Source organism: Ornithorhynchus anatinus, chromosome X5, assembly GCF_004115215.2.
Source record: "Ornithorhynchus anatinus isolate Pmale09 chromosome X5, mOrnAna1.pri.v4, whole genome shotgun sequence".
Taxonomy (NCBI): Eukaryota; Metazoa; Chordata; class Mammalia; order Monotremata; family Ornithorhynchidae; genus Ornithorhynchus; species Ornithorhynchus anatinus.
This window is the reverse complement of record NC_041753.1, coordinates 53332373-53359977: the sequence shown is the minus strand read 5'-3', so window position 1 is coordinate 53359977 and position 27605 is coordinate 53332373. Positions and strand designations below refer to the sequence as shown.

Below are 27605 nucleotides of genomic sequence, written 5' to 3'. Positions count from 1 at the left end.
TGTCATCGGCCAACAAGCCAGGCGTGACTGGAAATTCCATAAGCTAACTAGGGGCACAGGAGAATTCCTGCCAGATTCCCAAACCAAACCTTGACCCCTTCGGCTAAAATACCCCGGGCTATTAAACACTGAGAAGTCTGCCCATCTATAGGCCTGGGAATTTTATCCTTCGAGGACTTCTACAGCCAGGGACCAGTGCAATCTAGTTTAAAGATTTGCCCTCCAAACCTATGGTTGCTTTCTTGCTAAAATGCTGGGCGGATGGATTTTGGGAAATTGCCCCTTGCCTTCTTGGAGAAATGCACTGGTCCAGACCATTGGCAATTTGGTTCAGTTTGGTTGTTGTATGACTGACAATTTATATTGCGGCTCCTCCCTCCTCTTCCCAGGGTACCTCCTGCCTTTCTTCTATTTTGAACAATGTCCCCAAAGGGAGAAACAGAAAAAGAGAAGTCGGAAGTACCCTTAACCAGTTTTTGAAAATAAGCCTTAAGAATACATTATTACTTGACCATAGAAGACTTTCATTCAAAGTTCCAGCAACTACTGAGTACTTAACTCTAAGGAATGCAAGACAATTTCAAGAGTTTATGTCACTGATTATCCCTTTCGTCCTGGAGAATAAGCGTTTCCCTAGTCTGGAGAGAAGAGCCTTCCGGAATCTTTCCTGAATTTGGGCTTATATTCAGGGAGAATGAGTTGTGTTTGCCTGGGAACCATGCTCTGTTGTGCTACTCCAAGCAGGTGTTGGTAATGTGCTTCTATAGAGACACTGGAGGGGCACCATGGCTTTCAGTCTGTCAATCATATTTACTGAGTGCTTACTGTGTGCAGAGCTTTGTACTAAGTGCTCGGGAGAGTAGAATAAAGCAATAAACAGACACATTCCCTGTCCACAATGAGCTCCGCTTCACTCGCTCCCTTTTTCCCCTGGCCCTTCAGGGGCTCCATGTCCTGGGAAGTGTGTGAGATAGAGGGGAGGGATGGAATTAAATGATAATATTAACAGTAATGGTATATGTGAAGTGCTTACCGTGTGCCAAGCACTGTACTGAGCTCTGGGACAGGTATACGATGATCAAGTTGGACACTGGTCCTGTCCTTCGTGGGGCTCACGGTCTAAGTCGGGGGGAGACCAGGTATTGAAGCTCCATTTCACAGACGAGGAAACTGAGGCCCAGAGAAGTTGAGTGACTTGCCCAAGCTCACCCAGGAGGTGAGTGTCAGAGCCGGGATTAGAATAACTAAGTAATCCTTTCCAATTCCCTGGCATAAACAGGTAAACGATATGCATACGCAGAGAACCATCCTGGGCTCTCAGAGACGATTCCTCAGTCTTTGGTACGAGATATCAAACGCAGTCTACCTCAACACCCTCCATGTGCACGGCCATCTCCCTCTCCCCTGATCCCAAGCTTCCATGGATTGTTTCATTGGTCCAACCCAAAACACCTTCAGGATTTTCCCATCTAGGGAATCAACTACCAAAACTAAAATGCCATCTTGAGCGTTTCCCCAAAAACAGATCTTCTAGAGAATGGGAGAGGGCCCAGAGATTCAATATACACAGCAATAACTCTGCTTTCAACAGTGAGAAAAATATTTCATTGAGTAGCATAAAGTCTCTAAGTTACTAATCGTTGAGGAATTCAAAAATCATATTTTCAGGCTTGTGAAATGGCTCAAAATAGCATAGAGAGTCATGTGACGATATTCTTTTGACCAACTTTCTGATTCACATACGCTCTTATTTCCAGCCAGGGCACCGCACATTTTTCTGCTAAATTCCACACAAGGCATTCTGTGCCTGGAACGCCTTCCCCTACACCAACTTAAAGATCATTTCAGTAGCATATACATCTCACATGCAAGCCACCCTTTTTTCCTTCATTGATTTCACCGTTCATTATAAGGGCAGAAAGATGCCACGCCTGAAGGGGAAGGAAGTTTTGGTTGCTTATTGCTTGTCATTTCAGCCGATAATCTCAGACCTCACCCCTGAAGGGGTCATTTCTACTTCCTAGTTTGGAAGATGGAGTGAAATTAACTCTTCCCTAATGCCGTTTTCAAATGTGGGTGTTGAAGGAACAGCTAGCTCACAGGCTGTGTTTGGAAGACAGATTTTTCAGGATGAGAATTGAACCAGCTTGCAAAGCATTTGAGCTATTTACAACTGACATTTAAGCAACTACTGTACTAAAAAAGGAAAACAATAGCCTTTAAAATTCTATTAGGCACATCTCTATTGACAGCACTCTGCACTTGCTTTGCAAAAAAAGTATACTTAAGCAACTGCCGTCTCTACTTGCAACGGACTGCACTGGGAAAGTTTACAGTTGAGAGAGTCAGCTCAGTTACCAGAAGCAGAACCATTTCCATCCTCAGCTTTCAGAGCCAGCTGGCATGGAGCAGACACATACTGAAAACACTGCTCTGCTCTCTCTCTCCATTTGTGCCCCTTCACAGCATCATACTCTCAGTTTAGAGCAATCTGGTAATAGCATCTATGACTAAAAGCCACAGGCTGGCACTGCATCTCGTTCTCTCATTGCCCTGGTAATAAAGGATGGAAGAACTGCTATTTGTGGAGAGGGTGGAGGGATGGAGATCAAGGGGGAGAGAAAGATGGGGAGAGGAAAGTGGGAAGCACTGGGCAAAACCCTCTGATGAACCAACAGATTCACTTATTGTTTTATGCTCTATAAAAGGAAAGGGAATTCAGAGTTCAACTTCTTCAAAAACTTCACACCTAAATGATCAGGATGCAAAGCAGGGCTCTCTTTTCTGTAGAAATGCCCAGGCTCAGAGTCCTGGGAACTCTTTAGCGGAAGAAGTGGAAAAAAATATAATCAACATTCAAAAACCTGTCAACAGCAGGAGAGCAAACACCCAGGGTATGGAAAGCTAAGTGAAGGGAAGGGATTCTTAAAATATCAGCCCTGCCCCTGCCGCCAGCACTAATGGCCCTATGCTGTGATCACTTTGGACCTTAATGGGTACTGCCCATAAAACAATCACCTTTGCACAGATTTCTCAATGTGCCGCATTCCTGTCTGCCTACTTACTTGTCGCACGCAGTGTCCCAGTGGGAACACTGCACAGACCACTGTTTGATAAATCAATAATAAGCTTCACTGAGTGTCTACTCAGCACTTGGGAAAGTACAGAAAGTTAGTAGGCCTCTTCCTGACCTTCCCGTCACTGTGGACGGCACAGCCGCCCTTCCTGTCTCGCAAGCCCGCAACCTCGGTGTCATCCTTGACTCCGCTCTCTCATTCACCCCACACATCCAATCCGTCACCGAAGGCTGCCTGTCTCACCTTCACAACATCGCCAAGATCCGCCCTTTCCTCTCCATCCAAACCGCTGCCAGCCATGTTAGTACAATCACTCATCCTATCCCGACTGGATTACTGCCTCAGCTTCTTTTCTGACCTCTCAACCTCCTGTCTCTCCCCACTTTAGTCCATACTTCACTCTGCTGCCCGGATTATCTTTCTACAGAAATGCTCTGGGCATGTCACCCCCCCTCCTCAAAAATCTCCCGTGGTTGCCTATCAACCTCCGTATCAAACAAAATCCCCTCACTATTGGCTTCAAAGCTCTCCGTCGCCTTGCCCCTTCTTACCTCACCTCCCTTCTCTCCTTCTGCATCCCAGCCTGCACACTCCGCTCCTCCAGTGCCGCTACCCTTCTCACTGTGCTTCGTTCTTGCCTGTCACGCCATTGACCCCTGGCCCGTGTCCTACCTCTGGCCTAGAACGCCCTCCCTCCTCAAATCTGCCAATCACATTTCCCCGCTCCAAAGCCCTACTGAAGGCTCACCTCCTCCGAGAGGCCTTCCCAGACTAAGCTCCCCCTTTTCTTCCGCTCCCCCCCAGCATCGCCCCGACTCGATCCCTTTGCTCTACCCCCCTCTCCCCGCCCCACAGCACTTGTGTATATATGTGTCTATCCATAATTCTATTTGTATTGATGCCTGTTACTTCTTTTGATGTGTATATATCTATAATCCTATTTATTTACATTGATACCTGTTTACTTGTTTTGATGTATATATATCTATAATTCTATTTATTTATATTGATGCCTATTTACTTGTTTTGATGTCTGTCTCCTCCCTTCTAGACAGTAAGCCCGGTGTGGGCAGGGATTGTCTCTATTGCTGAATTGTACTTTTCAAGCACTTAGTACTGTGCTCTGCACACAGTAAGCGCTCAATAAATACAATTGAATGAATGAATGAATAGGCATGATCCCTGCCTTCAAGGAGCTTACTGCCTAGGGGGGAGGCAGACGTTAAAACAAATTACAGGTAGGGGAAAGCAATAATAACGTGTGTACGTGCGACAGTAGGTTCTGAGAACCCAGTGGCTTAGGTGACAGTGAAGCGTCGAACTGACAATAGGGTGGGGAATAGGATGGAGAGACGAGAAAGATGATCAAGGAAGGCTTCCTGGAGGGTGGATATGTTACTTCAGAAAGGCCTTCAAGACGGGGAGAACAGTGCTATGCTGGGTATGGACTGGAAAGTGGAGAGGCTGGTGGTGGGTTCTGGCAGGAAGAACTGACAGGGTTTGATGACTGACTGAATATGCGGCTAGAAGGAGAGAGAATAGTCAAGGATAATGCCACAGTTGCAGGCTTGAGGGACTGGGAGGATAGCGATGATGTCAGCATGGATGAGAATGTTAGGCGGAGGAGAATTTTGGGAGAGAAAATGAGGAGCCTTCACTGTAAGCTTTAAGGCACTCCATCAGCTCTCCCCTTCCTACCTTACCTCACAGATCTCCTATGACCCAATCCGCACACTTCACTATTCTAACACCAACCTACACGCTGTACCTCGGTCTTGTCTATCCGGCCGCCAACCCCTTGCCCATGTCTTCCCTCTGACCTGGAACTCCCTCCCCCTTCAATGCCAACAGACCGCTGCCCTCCCCATCTTCAAAATCCTCCTAAAAATCACATCTCCTCCAAGAAGGATTCCCTGACTAAGCCCTCATTTCTCCTCCCCACCCTCCCCTCTGCATCGCATCATTAAGCACACTGGTACTCACCCTGGCTCCACAGCACTTATGTACATGTCCCTATACTGTACCACTTCTCCTCCATTGGTAATCTATCTTATTGTCTAATTCTCCCTCTGGAAAGAAAAGTCTAAGTGGGCAGGGATCGTGTCTCCCAACTCTATTGAACTGTACTTTTCCAAGTGGTTAGTGCAGTGCTCTGCATCCAGTAAGCACTCCAAAATGCCATCTACTGATTGATCGATCGATTATAACCATTTCCTCTCGCTAAGCTCTCAGGACCAAAGCTCATCTGTCATTCTGGGTGGGAGGGCGACTCCATCATCAAGCTGATCATAGTCTCTCCAGATCTAGTTCTGTTTGTTTTATGAAATTTGTTAAACGCTTACTATGTGCCAGACACTGTACTAGAGAAGCAGCGTGGCTCAGTGGAAAAAGCCCGGGCTTGGGAGTCAGAGGTCATGGGTTCGAATTCCGACTCTGCCACTTGTCAGCTGTGTGACTGTGGGCAAGTCACTTAACTTCTCTGTGCCTCAGTTACCTCATCTGTAAAATGGGGATTAACTGTGAGCCTCACATGGGGTAACCTGATTACCCTGTATCTACCCCAGCACTTAGAACAGTGCTCTGCGCATAGTAAGCGCTTAACAAATGCCAATATTATTATTACTAAGCGCTGGGGTAGATACAAGGTTGTCAGTTGGGACACAGTCCCTGTTCCTGATGAGGATCACAGTCTCAATCCCCGTTTTACAGATGAGGTAATTGAAGCACAGAGAAGTGAAGCAACTTTCCCAAGGTCACAGAGCAGACCAGTGTGGCAGAGCTGGGATTAGAATTTAGGTCCTTCTGACTCTCAGGCCTGGGTTCTAACCACTAGGCCACGCTGCTTCACCAGCACAGTTACTGAGCAATCCAATCCTTTCTCCTCCCCCGCTTCAGAACATCTCTACCCTGTTCTCATATGCAGATTCAGGTCCAGAAGTCAACAAGTCCTATTTTTGAAGAAAAAACACACCGACCGAAATTAAACACATTTTAGCCTCCCGTAGATACAACTTGAGTATTTATGTGAATTCAACTTTTAAAACTGTGTGCATGGAAATAACATGAAATTGAGAAATACATTCTCAAAATATCAAAGGCCTAAAGAACTCTAAATCCAAAAATACTTAGGACACAAGTGTGTTGCTTTAAAGCTTCAAGTACAAGTACTAATAATAAGAAAAATTGATTGAGGACTGATTAGCGATAGTAGCAATAAAGGTACTTAATGAGGACCCACTGGGTGCAAAACACTAAACTAAGCACTTGGAAAGGTACAGCAGAGGCACAAGACACGTTCCCTGGCTACAAAGAGCTTCCACTCTAATGGGACAGACATAAAAATCTCATAAAATATTTAAAGATATGAACACTGCCCTTGCACGTTTACACTTACTTTCTTATCCTTTATTTTTTGAACCAGCTTCACCTCTTAGAAAATCAAAGGTTCAGAGTGTGACAAACAAAATTTAGATGGTCTTATTCTATTTTCCCTCAGCCCATAAGGAAGAGGTGTAATAGAAAAAGGTTCCATGCAGGTTGGGAATTAGTAATACAATGCAGCTCAATCTGTCTACACCTGGTACCAGCTGGAGCTGCATTTCTGAAAAACTGTGCAATCTTGCCTGATAAAATGAGCTTTAAGCCCTGATTTCTAGGGGTATGGTTAGGGGTGGCTTCTCCTAATTCCTGACATAGCCTACTGTTTTATTTAGGTAAATTGTGTCACCAGAGATTAGTGGAACAGAGAAGTTCTGTGCTAGTCTGGAATGACCAGGGTTTGGAATATAATTGTCCAGGGCAGAAACAATTTTCAGAAAGGAAAATTAAGACACTCTTTAGCTTCTTTACCCAATGCCTTTTTCAAACAGTTACTCCCGTTTGATGTTTATTGAACACTCAGAATGCTGACCAACATACAAGGGACATGCTTTCTTGGTTTCTGCCCCCTACTAAAACAGGAGGACTGAAGCCAGCTTCTCTCTGCATGTCCTCTGGCAGGCCACTATACCCTGGTTAGCTTCCTCAAATGCCTGCTTCATGAATTTTGGGGCTGCCATCTTTGATTTGACTGTGCCGGTGCAGACACGTTGCTAAGCGTGCTCATGCATGGGTGGTTTGAGCCCAGAGACAGGCATGCGCCTGTCCTTAGTACTTCCCCCCTGTCAGAAGCACATCAGAAGGGATGCTCACAAGAATTTTCATTACAAGCTTATCTGCAACAGGATGAAGTACATTAGAAAGCACTGCTTTAGTAACCGGGACCGCTCTAATGTAAAACTCCTTCCTCCATTCTGTAAGGAACATAACTCATTGTCCCTCTACGCTAAGATCAATTCCATCTGATTCATTTTCTTAAAACTCCTTTGAGGGGGCTGCCATAAAGGATTCTAATTGAAAGTGGGACAAAGTTCTAGAACCCCAAAGCACAATCATAAAAATCATTAATCAATTACTGTTTTACAGAATAGGAAACCGAGACCCCCAAATCTAATGCTAATGTGCTAATGCAAAGCCTACTAGAAGCAGTGTGGCGCAGTGGAAAGAGCATGGGCTTTGGAGTCAGGGCTCATGAGTTCGAATCCCAGCTCTGCCACTTGTCAGCTGTGTGACTGTGGGCAAGTCACTTAACTTCTCTGTGCCTCAGTTCCCTCATCTGTAAAATGGGGATTAAGACTGTGAACCCCACGTGGGACAACCTGATTCCCCTGTGTCTACCCCAGTGCTTAGAACAGTGCTCGGCACATAGTAAGCGCTTAACAAATACCAACACTACTAGGATGGCTTTGGTTTGGGAAACTCTGAATCTCAGTGCTCTGAAGATGAGCTCTCAACAAAGTGAAAGAACCCAACATGAACTCTTTCTCAAATTACTCTTCAGTTGTTTACAAAATAGCAGAAATCTGCTTGTTCTCACAACACATAGTGCCCAAAGCCTAAAAAGAAGGATTATGTCCAGATTTACATTAACCAAGTAAAGGATTGAGGAATTATACTTCTTTTGTTTGGTTGTTTGTCTCCCCCGTTTAGACTGCGAGCCCGTTGTTGGGCAGGGAATGTCTCTGTTGCCGAATTGTACGTTCCAAGCGCTTAGTACAGTGCTCTGCACACAGTAAGCGCTCAATAAATACGATTGAATGAATGAATGAATGAATGAATTCCTAGAAATCAAGCCAAAGACATTTGCTCGCTTCTATTCTGTGGCAATTTCAGGCGAAAGTGAGTTCCTTTTGGTATTTGGAATCATTTCCTCAATTCTGTGGTGCCCGCGAAAGTGCAGAGCTAATGACACAGAATAATGAATGTCAGTGGACTGTAGAGCCAAGCGAGGCTAGGCCAGGACTTGGGCCAGACACGTATTATCAGAACGGTCTGATGTACGATGCGGTATAATTCCCTCTCCAGAACGGAGCCGTTGCAGCCTTGCTCTGCCGTTGGCTTAGAGTTCCCTTCAGCTTGGATTTGAGACGGCTAAGGGAGCGCTTCTGAAGGCGACAGTTGGAGGGGGAAGAACCCCCCAGTGCATACTAGAGGTGGTCCCATGGTTGGGAAGCACAAAAGAAAATGACTCCTTCCTTGTTCAGAGTGCTCTGTGGGGATGGAGGCAGCATGACGCTGGTAGGCTGAGCTATTCTGAGGCTGAGAGAGGCCCTGGACCACCCAGCCCCTCTGCAGATTGCCTTGGTCCGGTCTGGCATTGTCCCCTATCGCGTCTCCTCCCTCCAGCCCTAATGGAGTCAAATCGATCCCTTGTAAATCCTTGAGGGGACGAGGATAAATGGAAAGATGAATGGAGGGAGACGCTGGGTACTCTAGATACCTGTTGGCTGGCTAGAGGATAGGCAGAACGCTTGTGGATCAGGTAAATGGGAGAGTGAGCAAGTGTAATTCCTATCAACCAAGTGGAAGAAAAAATCAGGTAATCAGAGTGTCGCTGAGGAATATAACACCGAGTCTAAATGATCTCGGTGGGTGCAGCCCAAGGCAATTGTTGCCCAGTTCTGTTTGTCTCATCTGTTTAACACACTGGGCTCATTACCAGTAATCCAGATGTTTCTGATTTTTGTTTTTGTTTTAAATAACCACCACCCATCACTATGCAGATCTTTTGTCCCCCCTAAACCACCAAATTTCTTATCATATTTATGAGGAAAATTCCAGCTGCACATACAGGAATTACAAAACATAGTGGCCATTAATATGATCAGCCCTGAAGATTCAAACTAAGCAGCTGTAAATGCCATTATTTCAAATGCACTTAATTTGATTTTAAGAGCCCTAGTCATTAGAGCTTAAGATTTATGAGTTCCGGACTTAAGTAGGCAGTTACTTTCTGGCACGATGACATTACTTCCCGAACAAAATGAAATGTTTATAAATACAATAAAAGTTATAACTATGGACTGTAAATCCTTTTCCTCTCTAAACTTATTCTCTACCTAACCTAACTGACGGTGGCTGCCCTGGTCATCATTTCCACAGCCCAAGGACAGTGAACCTCACCTCACCTTCCACTTTGCATTTTCCAGGTCCTTGTTTGTGTTCAGGTTTAAAAAAAAAAAAAAGCAAATGTAATGTCATACACAACATATGATTTGACACAGTAGGCTTCGTCAGAGCAAACCACTGAAAAAAACAAATGTCAAACCCAGGTATTGTTTACACGTGACTGGCTAATCTCTGTTTTATTAAAACCACATTGAAAATAATGCACAGAGATCAGGACCATATTCTAGTCATTGCTGTGTTAAAGATTATTAGAAATGGTCTTACCAGACATATCTCTCCATATCCTAGTCAATGCTGTGTTCAAGATTATTAGAAGTGGTCTTACCAGATATAGCTCTCCAACACCTACACACTTGAAAATTCACAAAACCTCAGACAGGATGCCAAAAAAGCAGCAAGTTGCCCCAAGTCATGAGAGCAAGTGCTCAGTAGAGTGATCTGCACACAGGAAGTGCTCAATAAATACTATCGAAGGATTGATTGATGATGATGATGTTGGTATTTGTTAAGCGCTTACTATGTGCAGAGCACTGTTCTAAGCGCTGGGGTAGATACAGGGTAATCAGGTTGTCCCACGTGAGGCTCACAGTTAATCCCCATTTTACAGATGAGGTAACTGAGGCACCGAGAAGTTGTGACTTGCCCACAGTCACACAGCTGACAAGTGGCAGAGCCGGGATTCGAACCCATGACCTCTGACTCCCAAGCCCGGGCTCCTTCCACTGAGCCACGCTGATTGAGGTAAATTGCAGTGGGAAGTTTTGCTATTTGGACATCGATGCTCTTTACTGACTAGAAGAATCTCATTCCCCATGCAGAATCTCACTTCTCAAAGACCGCACTGTGGCCTTCATCTTAAGGGTCCCTGACTATGAGGGCGCAAGTAGTCTGAGATTCGGAGGCTGGATTGGAGATGGAGAGGAATTCCCAACTCAGCTGCTTATCCGACCCTGTCAAGAATCCCAAACTGAAAAGGAAATTGGAAAGGAATTAACTCCTGGGATTGATTATCTGTTCTCACGTCGGAAATGAAGCAGCATTTTCTATACACTGGAGGAGCTCCAAAAAAGGTTGATCTGAAGTCGTGTTAGTGACCCCGGACACTGGGTTCTACCATACTGCATGTTTGCAATACTTGTTTTGGCTAGAACAAGATTGGGGAATTAGGGAAGGTTCATCGGATGACATGAACCTGTTTAGGCTAAGCGGGCCACGTTGTCAGAATAATAATAATGATAATAATAATTATGGTAGTATAATTAAGTGCTTACTATGTGTCAAGCACCGTTCTAAGTGCTGGGGTAGATACAAATTAATTAGGTTGGACACAGACCCTGTCCCACATGGGGCTCACACTCTGGAACTGGAACCCCGGTTTCCTGACTCCCAGTCCTATGATCTGTCTCCTGGGCAACCTTGTTTCAAAAAATCCCAAAGCCCAGCAGGCAGGAGTAGTAAAATTTTTGTGAACTACTTCCTCTGAAAAAAAATGGATTAGTTGAGGATGGGAGGCTAGGACCCCATTACTAACCCAGATCATGGGATAAGCATAGGCTTTCTAATACACTTGCTAATCACAAATCATGTCTAATTCCATTTTCTACAACAAGCCCCTTGTTGGCCTATATTAAAAATGCTAGTAAAGGAAATGATTTTTGGCAAAGCTCTGAGCCTTGATGTATTGATCTTATATCATCATTTTGAATTACCAAGCCCTGGTTAGAATTTCATGCAACCTGCTTTTTAGTAGAAGCATTTATAACAGCTCGATTGATAATGATAATCATTTATGCTAGTAATGATTATTAGCAGCAAAACTAAGATTAATATCACAGGGCACATTGATTTTTTTTTTTCCCACCTCATGATTTCTCATTCAGCTTGTGGTTACTGTTTGTTGGGCAGGATTCCACGACATGCATCATTCGGTTTTTGGTGTACAAATCGATCACGCCATGCTGTTTGTCTTTCTGAGATTACAAAAGAAGGCGTAGTACGACTCAAACCAGTTCCTGGACGTTTCCACGTTCATATGACCAGGGTTGCTTCCAAACTTCCTATTTCACCATACGGCAACTGCAGATGTGACTACGTTTGTTTTAGAAGGAGACCTTGTTTACTGCCTACAAAACTAGCTTTTTAAAAAAAAGGTTGCAATATTACAAAATCAGACACTGCATATCCCCAGAAGCCAGGCGTGTCACCTCAATAGCTTGCAGCATTCTTTCTGGAAAACAGGGCCGCACAATGGAAGTGGCTGATAGAGTATAAGATTAGTCAACATGGGCCTGCCACATCATTTCTATTTAAGTATTAACACTCCGAGATTTCCATGAGCTTGTAAGATGCTCTGGCTTTCAGCAGAGGAAACCATTTACAACTTGCTTTGTTCAAAAGGCATGTTGGCTCCCAAACCCTTTCTTTCTTGGTACAGCCAATTTAAACTGAGCTGACAAGTTTAAGACTACATATTGAGATAGAAAAATGTCACCATTGTTTGGTCGCAGATTGAGCTGAAAGTTCAGTGGCTATAGCTACGGCCTTTTAAATCACGAGAAGGCAGGTTATGAACTGCAGGAGACAGAGACTAACAGAGACGGCTCCCGCTTCCCACAGCCACCTGATATATTCCAAACAGACAAAACTGATGAAGTAGCTCCATGGTATTCTAATGCAATCTAATGGCTTGACCTTAGATGATTGAAATCTTTGTGCTGGTTACTGGGAACTTTAGAAAAAAAAAATTAAGAGTGAGCACTGGAGGAACAGTATCCTAAGGAAAGACATCAGATATTCAGAAGGGAAACTGAGAACCTAGTTTTGGTGAAACTCTTGCTATGAACTCTGGGGACTATGCAAATCACTTTGACTCACCAGCTGAACTTTCCAAGACTTATAGGTTATTTTATTTAACCTTTGTAAGAAAAGAGAGAAGATAAATTAAAGGCTTTGTAGGGCTGTCAATTTTGTTATTGTCAGTGTCTGTGCCACTTCACATGGGCAAGGAAATTTAACCCCCACCTGCCTCTTACGAAAAAATATTTCAAAAAACAATCTCCAAACCCATGTGGTAGAGTTGAATTAGAATACACCAGCTGAGCTCCAAAATAACCAAATGTGTGTGTATAGCTATTGATTGAATACACAAGAAGGGAGAACTCGGAAACAACTTTTTACATGACTCAACGAGCTTTCATTTTATATCTGCCAATCCCCAGGGCCGTTCCTTGATTCTTACCGTGGTGCAAAAACTCATCTTGCACTGGCCACATTTCTGCATTTAAACCAGGGAAAAACTATGCTTTTGGATTTGAGCTTTGTTGTGGTCATTGCTTTTGAGGAATTTCTTAAATTATTAACCTAAGTAAAAAGAATGATTCAGGCTCATTTTTTTTTTCAAGCACAGGAATCTCTATGGATATCAGTAGAGATGAGAGAAATATTCTTCAAGGAGAGAAAATGAGCAAATATCTTTAACTCTCGTTAGACACTTGGTTTTAGTACAATGATGGAGAAATGCTGAGAATTAACCCCAGCAAAGTAAAGAGCGTCGCTTGCGGTTCATCAGTGAATTCTAATTAGTGGGGCTGCCAGAGAGAATGTAAAAGATGTGGACGGTGCTTTTGCTTTACTGTGTCACTTGTAGCACATGAATTATACTGGCATATACCACAAGATATTACTTTGTACTGGTAATGGGCCATGAATAGTTGGTTAGGGTCCATGATGGAAATCTGAAAATAGCTTTCCCATTGGTACCATAGCAAAATTTAAAAATATCTACTCTGGAGCAACTAAGCCAGGCAAAATCTGGGAGCTTTTCTGGGCAGGAAAACGATCACAAAGATGAAAAGGCAAGAGGCAGAACAGGTTCACGTTAGAGAAGCAGCGTGGCTTAGTGGGAAGAGCACGGGCTTCCAAGTCAGAGGGTGTGGGTTCTAATCCCGGTTCTGCCACTTGTCCGCTGTGTGACCTTGGGCAAGACACTTAACTTCTCTGTTCCTCAGTTACCTCATCTGTCAAATGGGGATTAAGACTGTGAGCCCCGCGTGGGACAACCTGATTACCTTGTATCTACCTCAGTGCTTGGAACAGTGCTTGACACGGAGTAAGCACTTAACGAATACCATTATTATTATTATTATTATCATGTGATTTAAAAGAGTTATACTTTGGTTTAAATTTAAAACCAATCGACTCCAATGTCCAGCCAGAAATTGCCTTAGCAGTTCCACTCAAAGGGAGCTTGTCAATGTTATAGATGTTCAATTGAAAAAAATGAGAATTTATCCAAATGCTTAACAATCACTAAGCTACAGTAGACCAAAGGAAAACTCACTAGATGCAGAAACAGCAGAACTGAGTTCCCATCCTGGTTCCTCCTTACTGAATGAGAAATGATCAGGAAGTGTACATTTGCCTTTTAAAGGCACACATTTCGGGAAACACTGTGACTAATCTGCTTAGATCTACCCCAACACTTAGCATAATGCTTTGACAAATAGGAAACAATAAATACCACCATAATAAAGACAATAGTTATTTTCAAAAAGAGATGTCCATAGAGTATTTTAAATTTTTTGGGTTTTTTTCCAAAAGCGCCAGGTGGTGTTTATTACGAAGCCCCATAGAGAAGCATCGTGGCCTAGTGGAGAGATCACTAGTCTGGGAGTCAGAGGACCTGGGTTCTAATCCTAGCTCTGCCACCTGTTTGCTGTGTGACCTTGGGCAAATCACTTCACTTCTCTGTGCTTCAACGGTAAATTGGGCATTAAGACTGTGAACCCTCTGTACCACAGGGATGGTGTCCAACTTGGTTATCTTGTATCTACCCCAGAGCTTAGAACAGGGCTTGGCACCTAGTAAGCACTTAACAGATACTATTAAAAAAAGTCATATAATTCATTTTGGCCTTAATTACAGGCTATTGAAGGTTCACTGTAACGTAGTTGTAAATACACAGAATTACATGAATCCTTTGTACATCCTAAAAGTACATGCACACTCTTTGTCAATAATGATGCATCAAGTCTTGAGTCTGAGGATAAATGAAGGAGGAGAGCATTCTGAGACCTTGAGCACCTGGGCTGCTGCTGCTGAGGGTATTTAAGCCCTTACTATGTGTCAAACACTGTCAGCGTTTGTGTGTGTATATGATGGCGACTGGGGGGACTCTGTGACTTCCCCAACATCATTCTTCTGCTCATCATCATGGTTCCAAGCTCTATCTCCTACAGTGCAGGCAGACACCAGCCTCTCCACCAATTAGACCACTGGGAAGCTTGCACTGTTTATGCCAAAGATTGTTTTGCCTCGAGTAGTAAACAGCCACAAGACAATTTGTGGTGGTCACTCCAACTAGCCCCCCACTCCCAGGAGAGGGAGAAGGAACCCATGAGATGGATTTCTAATTGCCCCGCCCTGAAGGGAGTTCAACTGAGCAGCTACGATGACATTAACTTTAGTGGCAGCTTTATATGGTATTAACTGGAGGACATAATGGGATCAGGTAGTTGGGGGAAGGAAATCCTCAGATATCTTGGGGAGGGGAGAGAAAGTTGGAGCCATGATCTTAGGAGAGCAGGATACAGGAAAGGCTGGAGCTTGTGACCCTGGAAGGATACAGGGATCGGGGGGGCATCTGAGAAGTGATCCCAGAGGGTTAGGATGCCCTAAATGTTTGGGGTCCAGAGAAAAGGATTTCAGAGAAACGAGATTCCTGCCCTGAAGGGGAGAAATGACACAGATCTACCCTGGCATCTGAAAGACCCAGAAAGGATGAGACTGAAACCTGGGACAACCCAAGAGATGAAAGGAAATAATGATAATAACAATAATTATGGTATTTGGTAAGCGCTTACTATGTGTCAAGCACTGTTCTAAGCACTGGAATAGACTCAAAGTAAACAGATTGTCTTAAGTGGGGCTCACAGTCTTAATCCCCATTTTACAGATGAGGTAACTGAGGCTCAGAGAAGTTAAGTGTCTTGCCCAAGGTCACGCAGACGACAAGTGGCGGAGCCGGGATTAGAACCCACGTCCTCTGACTCCCAAGCCCGTGCTCTTTCCACTAAACCATGAGGAAAGAACTAGAGGAACACAAACCCGGGGATGCCAACAGGAAAGTAAAACATGTCCTAGGGGGAAAAGTATTAGAGATAGGGAAAGACAGCGTGGAGCAAAATTCTGTTTATTTGTTACCAAATGAATATGCTATGAATACCTGCAAGAAGTCTATTAAAAGGTAATGAGATCTCTGATCTTTCTGTCTGCCTGGGCAGGGCTGGAGAAGAAGCTCTGGGTGCCAGGGAAATGTGCAGACCTGGGTAGCTGAGGGAAGAGGAAGAAGTCCTTTATCCATAAGCTTCCTGTAGCCAGCCATGGAGGGAGATGGGAGACTAGTTCCTAAATGATCCCCTTGCCTTCAGGAAGATGTTTAGGTTCTAAACAGGGGATGGTGGTAATAATAAGGGAGCAAAGATTTGGGGTACATTAGGCAGGGATCCCCAAATCCTGCCTGTCTCTGGAGGGAAGAAGTGATGGTCTTTAGGACCCAGTGGAGGCTAATGAGGATCTGGGTGTTTCTAAATCCCAACTCTGCCCTTTGTCAGCTGTGTGACTGTGGGCAAGTCACTTCACTTCTCTGTACCTCAGTTCCCTCATCTGTAAAATGGGGATGAAGACTGTGAGCCTCACGTGGGACAACCTCATTCCCCTGTATCATCTACCCCAGCGCTTAGAACAGTGCTCTGCACGGAGTAAGCGCTTAACAAATACCAACATTAAAGTGACTCCGGTGGCTATTTTTGCCTGTTTTTAGGACTGAAGACCCCTGGAATCATCACATGATAAATAATGATACTACTAATAACAATTATAATAATATAATATAATTATATAATAATTATGCTTGTGTTATTTGTTAAGCACTTACTTTGGGCAAAGAATTATACTAAGTGCTGGGGTACATACAAGATGACCCTGTTGCACTGTTTATGCCAAAGATTGTTTTGCCTGGAGTAGTAAGCAGCCACAAGTCTCTGCCCCTGTCCCAGATGGGGCTCATAGTCTAAGGAGGAGGGAGAACAAGTATTGAATCCCCATTTCACAGATGAGAAAACTGAGGCCCAGAGAAGTTAAGTGACTTGTTCAAGGTCATAGAGCAGGAAAGTGGCAGAGCCTGGATCAGAACTTAGGGCCTCTGACTCCCAGGCCTGTACTCATTCCACTAGACCATGCTGCTTTCTGCATATTCTATTACTCTATTATTTAATCTATTCTCAGTTATTGCTGAATTGTTTTATGCTGAATTTACACTGCTATTTTTTCTCCAAGTGTCTGTCCTCTTTGCCTCTTGATTGTGAGCCTGCTGTGGGCCAGGAAATTCGATGTCTTTGAATTTCGCGCCAACACTTAGTATAGCATTCAACACTTTGTAAATGAGAAGCAGCTTTGTCTAGTGGCTAGAGCAAAGGCCTGGGAGGCAGAAGGACCTGGGTTCTAATCCCGGCTCCCCAACCGGTCTTCTGTGAGACCTGGGGTAAGTCATTTCACTCATCTGTGCCTCACTTGCTTCATCTGTAAAGTGGCGATTAAGAGTGTGAGCCCCATGTGGGACATGGACTGTGTCCAACCTGATCAGCTTGTATCTACTCCAGTGCTCCGTACAATGCCTGGCACATAGGGAGCTTTTAACAAATGCCTTTTTAAAAACTGCTTAACAAATGTCATTAATTTTATCATTCCTCAGTTTATCTGCTGATAAAATGGGGATGGCCAGAGTTTAGAACATGTATGGTGTAGTATATAAACAAAAATATGACTCATCGGTTGCTCTCCAAAGCACTTTCGCATGAGTTATCTCATTTTATCATTCTCAATCTCAGTCTCTTTTGCAGACTGCTCCTCTGACTCCCAACCTCTAACCGTGGGAGTCTCTCAAGGCTCAATTATGGGTGATTGCCTGTGTTCCTTCTTTAGTTTATCTCTTTGTTTGCTCACCTAACTCAAAACCTCTCTGCCTCCCACTGATGAGTTTCCATTTAAATTTAAGATTGCCTGTTTGTCAACACTGATTTTTTTTTTACTTGTTAAGCTTTAGGGATAACAATATTATTTGACTTATTCCTGGTCTAAAGGCAAAAATGTGGGACATGACCTGAGTTATCATTATTATTATTGTTATATTTGTTAAGCACTTACTATGTGCCAGACACTGTATTAAGTGCTGGGGAAGATACAGGCTAATCAGGCTGGACCCACTCTCCGTCCCAAATGGGGCTCACAGTCAAAGTTCCAGTCCCAACTTTTTTTCCCGGCCTATCCTTTGACGGGGGCAGATAACTTCGGCTCTTTGGGTCTTAGCTTCCACATCTTATAAAACGGATAATATCTGCCTCTCCCCAGTACCTTGAATTTGCAGTGTTGCTTATTTTCCAAAGCACTTTCACAGGAGTTACCTCATTTCATCATTCTCAGTCTCAGTCTCTTGCAGAATCCTCCTGTGCCTCCCACCCTCTAACTGTGAGGGTCTCTCAAGGCTCAGTTCTGGGTCCCCTTCTGTTCACCGTCCCCCACTCTCCCATGGAGAACTCATTCACTCCCATGGTTTCAACTACCATCTCTTTGAGGATGATTGCTCTCTCATTCACCCCACACATCCAATCTGTCACCAACACCTGCCGGTCTCACCTTCACAATATCGCCAAGATCCGCCCTTGCCTCTCCATCCAAACTGCTACCGTGTTGGTACAAACTCTCATAATATCCCGACTGGATTACTGTGTCAGCCTCCTCTCTGATCTCCCTTCCTCTTGTCTCTCCCCACTCCAGTCTATTCTTCATTCCGCTGCCCGAATCATCTTTCTAAAGAAACGCCTGGGAATGTCACTCCCCTTCTCAAAAACCTCCAGTCGTTGCCTATCAACCTTCGGCACTAAACAAAAACTCCTCACTCTTGGCTTCAAAGCTCTCCATCACCTTGCCCGCTCCTACCTCACCTCCCTTCTCTCTTTCTACTGCCCACCCCGTACACTCCGCTCCTCTGCCGCTCACCTCCTCACGGTTCCCCATTCGTGCCTGTCCCGCCGTCGACCACTGGCCCACGTCCCACCGCTGTCCTGGAATGCCTTCCCTCCTCACGTCTGCAAAACTAACTCTCTTCTGCTCTTCAAAGCCCTACTGAGAGCTCACCTCCTCCAGGAGGCCTTCCCAGACTGAGCACTCCCTTTCCCTCTGCTCTTCCTCCCCTCCCCATTCCCCCTTCTCACGCCCTCTGCTCTTCCCCCTTCCCCCACCCCAGCACTGCGCATATTTGTATATATTATTTATTACTCTATTTATTTTGTTAATGATGTGTATATATCTATGATTCTATTTATTTTGATGATATCTACACCAGACTACTTGTTTTGTTTTGTTCTGCTTTGCTTTGCTGTTTGTCTCCCCCATTTAGACTGTGAGCCTGTTATTGGGCAGGGATTGTCTCTATCCGTTGCCGAATTGTACATTCCAAGTGCTTAGTACAGTGCTCTGCACACAGTAAGCGCTCAATAAATTCTATTGCATGAATGAATGAATGAATGATTCCCAAATCTACCCCCCGGGCTCTGATATTTCTCCTTTTCTGCAGTCTGGCATTACCTCTGCCTTCAGGACAGTTTTGGGTTGAGGGGGCTGCGGCTATTATTAGCCACATTTTACAGGTGAGGATAATGAAGCCCAAAGAGGTTAAGTGACTTTCTCAAAATTCCACAGCGAGCCAGGGGCAGAGCCAGAACTAGATCTCAGATCTCTCTACTCCCAGACCCAAACACTTTCCGCTACACCATGGTGCCTTCCTATCTCCCAGGAGTTTTGTGAGAGCAAAGTGGTGTTGGCAAAGCTACTGGGACCCGTGCAAGAATCATCACAGAGCAATACACCTTCACTATCTGACTAGTACCACTGGTTCGAAAACTGACTGAAGAAAAAAAATTAGGTTCAATAAGAAAAAACATTCGATATTACTGATGAATCTTCTTCTTCTCCCCTGTCTGCCCCTCCTTGACTGAAGAGACACGGGGACAGACTCTCCTGGTCTGCCGGCCAGGACCCACACCTCCTGGTGAAGAGCTCCTGCATCTCTAGTTTTGAACAAACACACACCAGAGAGAAGCTCCCATGATCTGAGTTCTTGAGCCCTGGTCATCGTGTGGACTAAAGACATGGCAGTTGTTAATCCTGAATCTGAACCACCCCATTGCGGAGGGGCCCTGAATTCTGCGATCCTGAACCAGAACTGCCCGAGAGAGACCAGCTGCCACTGCAGAGATTGGTGACAGGACTGGGACCTGCGCCATCGACAAAAGGGTTATAATTGCTTCCAGCTCTGGGATCTGGCACTTTCAGCAGTCTCGGAAAGACCCTGTACCCCGGAGAGAGAGCCGGTGGCTTACTGAAGCTGTGTTATCTGATCGGGATGCCGCCTGTGGCACCAGCGTGCCTCGGTGATCCTTCAAAGATTCAACGGGCCATCCTTATTTCATGTTTGTGAGGGGGGATATCCATTGAGGATCCTCAGGACCGATCCGTGTACCAGATTTCTGGGTGGAGGCTTGAGCCAGGGGTCAGGAAGAAACCCTAGCGTAGCGGATCTGTCCCATCTTGCCAAAGAGGGTGGTCCTACACGGGTTAGACATTAAAATGGACCAAGAGAAGCTCGATCAACAACAGTAGCAGAGACCAACCTTCTAGAGGAATTTTTGTCCTTACCGTGGACGTGGATGCTGTTCGGTTGGAAAGAAGGATTTGCTATTGGCTGGTATGACTTCAACTGTGATCCTGCAGGCTGCTGAACATGGGGAGGCTGGGACCTTGGCATTATTGAAGATGCGGCTGGAATTCTCCGGGGGCTGATGTGGTGGGGAGATGGAGTAGGAGCGGCAAATCTAAGGTGGGGGGAAAAGAACATAAATGGCTAGAACGAAAGTCAACTTTTATAAAGCAAGCGCCAGGTTTTCCAAAACCCTGGTTTGAAACATACCAACAGTGAGGTGTTTTTGAAAAGCAGAATTACTTTTTTTTCCTGCATCTTAATTGTTATTATTAAACAAACAAGGGAAGGGGAAACCTGGCCACAGTTTGGGTTTGTCAAGCTCCTTAAACTGCTTTTCAAATGTTTTGGGTTTGGCCAAACTCAAAGCACATGATGCCAGGCACTTTTTCTACTAATTTTCAAAATCCGTTTGTATTTGAGGGGAAATTTAATCCGTATGTTTCTGATTCATTTACACTTAGCTCATCAAAATTGGGTTTTGTAAGAGACATTTGATGTCCAAGAAGTGTTACAAGTCTTTATTATAAGCCTTTCTAATCCTTTTCTTTTTAAACAATGAATTTTGTTTTGCCAAGAATAAATTAACTTAACCCTCAGAAGGGTCAGGTTTGGTTTGAAATCCCGAACCCATGAGATTTGAGTGGGTTCTGCACTTGGCAACACATGCTTTCCCAGCTCTAATTGAAACCTGATGCTCAAACGATTTAGGCAGTCATTTACATTGCACATCAGGGTATTTGAAAATCAATTCTTTTTACTAAGATTTAAAAGTCTTTTTTACCCTCTCCCCTAAGAAAATGTGGTCCTGTTAAGATTCAATTTTCTGTTCATGGTTATAAGCGCCTAATAATGCCCGTGATACATTAGGTAGTTTCAGAAAATGAATTGGAGGTAACCATATTATGAATGCGATTTGAAGCTCTCTATAACACACGGTATCAGGTTTTTTCAGCCCTTATTCAACAGATTCATTGAATTAACTTTCATTTTCTCATAACTGGAGGAAACATTCTAGAAGAGCACTTAGAACGTAGATTCCAAGTGAGTTGGGTTACATTTTTGGTTTTGTAAATGATCCCTCTGGTAACATAGGCTTGTCTCGGTCCATTGTCCAGTCCCATTTTCCAGAGTCGTCTGAGAGGGGCTGTGTATGAACGCCACAAATCCTGCTTCTCCACAGGAATAGAAGCTAGGGAATCTATCGCAGTCGGTGTCTTGGCCTACGTTCTGGAAACAGTCCAAATGGAATTACGTCTCCATTTCCCCCCGCTCTACTTTGGGACGGGGTGTCAGGGGTGGTTAGAGTGGGATCAAGAATACATACCCTTGCCATGGTCTAGAAATATAGGTTAGGAGTATGAGTGTGGGGTAGGGGTAAAGAGTGGAGGGATTTACTCCTCTCCATGGACATACAAGTGTAGTGGTCCTGCAAGGAAACTCCTTCCCTTGACGCTTGTGGCCATACATCTCCATATGGAAAGTGACTTGGGACAAGACAGGCCCAGGATTGATAGTGTCCTGGCTCTGAATTCTTCAGGGTGGACCCTCTAGCTGCCCCTATCACTACAAGCATATGGAGTCAGAGTCCCAGCTCCTGGGAGCAGCTTTTTCCTGGACATTTTGGAAAGGGAGAAAGGGAAGTAGGAGGCCAAAACAGTCCCTCCTCTCATCTGCTCCCAGCCAATGTGGGATTTCCAGGCAGAGGGGAGCATCCAGATGAGTTTTCTTTGGACAAGTCACTTAGCCGTCCTGTCCCTCGGGAAGCCTGTATTCAAAGGAGGTGATGAGGATGACGACCATAATGATGATGATGATGATGGTGGCATTCATAATGGTGATGCTTATGTTGTCAAAGGCTTGGGAATTTGACAAGGGAGGTTAATAAGGGCATATTATCATTCTCTTTTAAATTGCTGAAGCCCAGACGAAAAGATAAGGAGGAATAATGACTGCCCCATTCTTTCTGAACCTTTTCTCCTTCTTCTCTCCTTCTCCTTCTTGGCTTACTATGTGTCAAGTACTGTTCTAACCAATGGGGTAGTTACCAAATAACCAGGTCGTACACAGTCTCTGTCCCACGAGGGACTCACAGCTTAAGTAAGAGGGAGAAAAGTTTTGAATCCCCATTTTACAGTTGAGGAAACTGAGGCGCAGACAAATGAAGTGACTTGTCCAAGGTCACACAGCAGCAAGTGGTGAAGCCAGGATTAGAAGCCAGTGTCTAGGCTCCCAGGCCTGTGCTCTATCCACTAGGCCAAGCTGCTCGCCATAAGCATATGACACTTCTTTCATATCAGTATAAATTGGGCAAGGTAGAGCTTATCCAGATGCCTATCAAGTGCACTGTCCTCTAGGTGGCTATTTGCCATTGTTTTAGAGACAGGAGAGTGGCCTCTGGGCAGGTTTGGGAGGGTCATAGATGAAGAACTGTTCGTTGGTAAATTCAACGCCTGAATGGTAGTACTCTGGGGAGGAATAGCGTCTCCAGCACCTGTAGTAGTATTCCTACGCATACTTCCTGTCCACCCCAGAGCTGGAACGGACAGCTAATGTCCGCCGGGGCTGACGGCTTGGGACCTCCTCCCCCAACTTCCTCCACAGTCTTCCAGACCCTTTGGACTGGGCTGAAGATTCCTAGTCCACCGTGGGATGGAGAGGGGTGAGGGGAGCACAGACTTTTGGATAGAAAAATCTGAGATGTTTTCTATCGATCTGACTGATGTGCTGAATTGTGGGGGAAGAAGGAGGCGGGAGTAATGGTGGCCACTTCCTGAGCCCACACATGGTGTGTGCTAAGGGGCTCAGTGACAGCTTTCCTTCTATGGAATGCAGGTGAACGCGAATGTTCTTCTGAAAGAGTAAGGGGGGAAAATACCCTTCCTTAGGGTAGACATGAGAGCAGAAGCCTTCAAATCCAACAGACCCAGTGAAATGAATGGAGGGGGGAATACATTTAGATTAGAACAGGACGGATTTAGATTCAGTGATCCTTACAGTAAGTATTAAATACCAGTAAAGGCTTCTCCAGAGGTAAGTGGAATACACTCTGCTAAAAGTTTTTAAAAATCAGGTAAACTCCCTGGTCCTTGCCTGCATTTATCTGGAATAAGTTTTGGTTAAAATCTTCTCTTGAAGTAGAAGGACAGTCTAGATGGCCTTTGGGTCCCTTCCCTTCTGTGAGCCTGTGCTATTTTCATGGAATAACTTCCCTTAATTCAGCTGTTACCCTTCTTTAATTCAGCTTCATTGTGTCCTATTTGCTGATCTGCAAAACTCAATCATCTGTAACTGAGCTCCTTGTTATTAATGACATTTCATGAGGTTTCAACCACAGAGTTTACTATTTTCTTATTTGGTCTCTTTATATTTTTTAAATAATAGAATCATTGTTATGTAAATGTACAAACAACCCAGAATAGAAAAACCATTACTTACGAGAAACAGACCACTCTAAAATAAAACAAACAGAATATTCAGTCAACCATCCATCACGTATTTAATGGAAGTTTGTGTAAACTTAATAGTAGCTACAAATGATCTGCCAAAAACTGTGGAAAACAGGTTTCAAACACAGTCAATATCACATGAACGAAATTAAGCAAAAATATTTTTCTTGAGGGCCTACTTCCAGGAAGGGGTTCCCCTCAGGATAGGCAGAAGTGGGTGGAGGTAGTGGGTATTTCGATCATTAGATGATAGTAATAGCGGTATTGGTTAAGTGTTTACTATGTGTCAAGCACTACTTGTTAGGATCGATGCAAGATAATCAGGTCAGACACAGTTCTTGTCCTACATGGGGCTCACAGTGTAAGTGGAAGGGAGAACGGGTATTTTCATCACCATTTTACAGGTGAGGAAACTGAGGCCCAGAGAAGGTAAGTGACTTGTCCAAGCAACCCAGCAGGCAAGGGGCAGAGCCAGGATTAGAAGCCTGGTCCTCTTGACTCCCAGGCCCCTGCTCTTGCCACTAGGCCCCAGAGATCTCAGCAGAGGGGGAGCTGAATTTGTGATGTTTGAGAAGTCCACATGGTGACTTGTTTGTCAGGTGCAAAGATACTGGATGTCATGGGCTGTTAGAAGGGGCAGGGAAGAAACCAGTGGGAGTATACGTTGGTACACAGACACATATCTAATATATTCTTATGCTTCAAATAAAATATTATATATGCCTATATGTGATATATATTTGTCCTTAGCTCTCGAAGTCAGTGCAAAGGATGGCCAAGTTTGCCTATGTGCACACGAATAGCTGAAAAGGCCAGTGTAGGATGGATATTCCTCAGCACACTAAGCCCACAGAAAGACTCTTGCTTGCAAGCGCTGTAGTTTACAGTGTTTGGTGCTACTCTAACTTTCATTTCTTTCTGTTGAGATCCTCTTGGAGCATCTGCCTTTAAAAAAAAGCTGCTCCTTTCTTGACTGCAGCAGTTATCTCCCGGTTTTCAGCTGTGGTGCCATATTTCTGAGGCTCTTCTTTACTGTGTCCTAAAACGTTTCCTCAGGAGGCTAAATCTAGGTTTTGAAGTCCCCGAGTTCCAGGGCTGCATTTTCTGAAGGGCTGCCGAATCCATGTGCAGAGCTCCAGAGGCAGGCAGGGATCCAAATCTCAATATGTGGGTGAGATGATGGGGTCTGTGTGTTTAGGGGGAGGGGAGGGAGGCGGACGGGGTGGTTTGGAGAGGTCGCCTTAGGCACGCTAGACCCTGGGGCCCCGGGGGGAAAGGTGGAACTAATATAGGAGGGACAGGCTCCACCTGAACCAAAAGAGCACCAAGCTGCTGGAACTAGAAATGCAAAAGAGCGCAGAGCAGTTTGTAAGCTACACCCTAGCGGAAAGCCTCTGAGTACAAAAAAGCCTGAGGTCTGGACCGAAACAATGCCTGGGGTTGGGCGATGTTGGTAGGGTCCTGAGGTAATCAGAAGGGGCATCTGAGGAAAACAACGAGGCCAATTTGATTGCCCAACAAACAGGGAAGATGGCAAATTTGAAAAAGATCAAAAAGGCAAAACCTAAGTATATAAATCCTGTCTCCACCGCATGCTTGCTGTGTGACCTTGGGCAAGTCACTTAACTTCTATGTGCCTCGGCTTCTACAACTATAAAATGGGGATTAAATATCTGTTCTTCTCCCTCCTCAACCACGCTCAACCTTAAAGCCCATATGAGAGCGGGACTATGTCCAATCTGATTATTTTCTATATACTCCAGTGCTTAGCACAAAGTAAGCATGTTAACAAATACCACAATTGTTACAGTTGTTATTATTATAAATGTTTCTGCACAAATACTGGAAAAGTAGCAGTTAATAAGGACCTTGACATAATTGGCATCTCGGAGACTTGATGCAGGGAAGAAAATTCAGTGTGACCCAGGGCAACCAGGATATAAATTCTATAAGAAGAAATGAATGGGTCCATGGCATGGATGTGGCAATGAATGGGAGAGACAACATAAACAGTTTTATAATAAAAATCAGAGTCAAAAGAGGTGGGCAGGGGACGTTCCTACCAACTCTGTTGTACTCTCCCATCTTAGTACAATGCTCTGCACACAGTAAGCACTCAATAAATATCACTGATGACGTATCCCTTCGGATTGAAATTCCAGATTTAAACAAAAAATGTTCTATAAATCATCTGTCCAGGCTTAGGCTGGTGATCGGAAAATGTTAGATAAGAAGGGGAAAGCTATAAAACTAGGGCAGAGACTAATAATGAGAAACTTCAGTTATCTAACATTGACTGGCTGCATGCATACATGGAAGAGAAGGGGAGGTACGGTTTGTGGATAAGATGAATGATTGTTCTCTGAAACAGGTAGTCGTAGAAGCAACAAATAAAGATGATACATTGGATTTAATTCTGAGTAGTGGACAGGATCTGATACAAGAGATCTATATATTAAAGATCATAACTCAATCAAGTGTTATGCGCTTGCTGAGCAGAAGGGAAGAGGGAAGGCCAAAAATATCAATGCTGGGTCATTTCATTTTTTGAAAAATTAAAGAAAAACTGTGGCCCTTAACTAGGAAGAAGTTAAAAGTGGGCACTAGTAGCCCATAAGGCTGTTAAAAGAACTCTAACTTAGATGTCTAGATGTAAAATGAATGCGGTAAACAAAATTCATTCATTCAATCGTATTTATTGAGCGCTTACTGTGTTCAAAGCACTGTCCTAAGAGCTTGGGAGAGTAAAATATGACAAAAAAGCAGACACATTCCCTGCCCACAGTGAACAAAAGAATCAGACGGCCATACAGAAACCTTGCCCAGCTAACTGGAAAGGTAAAGGGTGTTGTCGGAGGGAAAAAAATCACCCTTTCCTCCAAGTGAGGAAGGGAGCGTGTTGTGGGGAGGGACTGTGTCTGTTTATTGTTATATTGTACTCTCCCAAGGGCTTAGTACAGTGCTCTGCACAAAGCTAGTGCTCAATAAATATGATTTAACGAATAAAGAGTGGCAGGCAAATAAGTAGTTGGGCCAGCCAGATCAGATTCTCCAAATATAGTACAAATAGGAATCTGGATAGGTGACCTTTGGGTTGGAATAGAAACGGCACATTTAGGGATGAAAAGGAGCCGAGAAGGCTAATAATAATGTTGGCATTTGTTAAGTGCTTACTATGTGCAGAGCACTGTTCTAAGCGCTGGGGTAGATACAGGGTAATCAGGTTGTCCCACGTGGGGCTCACAGTCTTAATCCCCATTTTACAGATGAGGTAACTGAGGTACAGAGAAGTGAAGTGACTTGCCCACAGTCACACAGCTGACAAGTGGCAGAGCCGGGATTCGAACCCATGACCTCTGACTCCCAAGCCCATGCTCTTTCCACTGAGCCACACTGCTAATGAATGCTCCCCCTCTAGACGGTATGCTTGTTGCGGACAGGGAACTTGTCAACCAACTCTGTTACATTGTACTCTCCCAAGCGCTAAGTACAGGGTTCTGCACACAGTAAGTGCTCAATAAATACGACTGATGGGTGATAAATTCTTTAGTTTAAGATGGCAGAAAATCCCACATCCAAGTTGCTTTATGTCACAAACAAGTCAGAGCAACTGGATTACATTGTGGTGACCACACTGGTTGTTTTAAAGCAAACTGACAGACTAAACGTAAACCAATCATAAGGACTGAATGGTGTCTGCTTTATAAATTCTAAAGCGACTGGGGGGCGGCAAGTGGAGTACAGAACTCAAGGTGAAAA

The 27605-nt window shown here is 44.4% G+C and overlaps 1 protein-coding gene across 5 annotated transcripts in view; it reads right to left on the bottom strand.

Moving 5' to 3' along the window:
* GLIS3 (GLIS family zinc finger 3) overlaps positions 1 to 27605 on the bottom strand; it is a 489852-nt gene that overhangs the window by 10863 nt on the left and 451384 nt on the right. For all 5 annotated transcript variants that reach the window (XM_029055436.2, XM_039910818.1, XM_039910817.1 and 2 more), the window contains one exon: positions 20337 to 20512. In XM_029055436.2, the coding sequence (XP_028911269.1) occupies positions 20337 to 20512 (176 nt within the window). The remainder of the gene's footprint in view (positions 1 to 20336; positions 20513 to 27605) is intronic.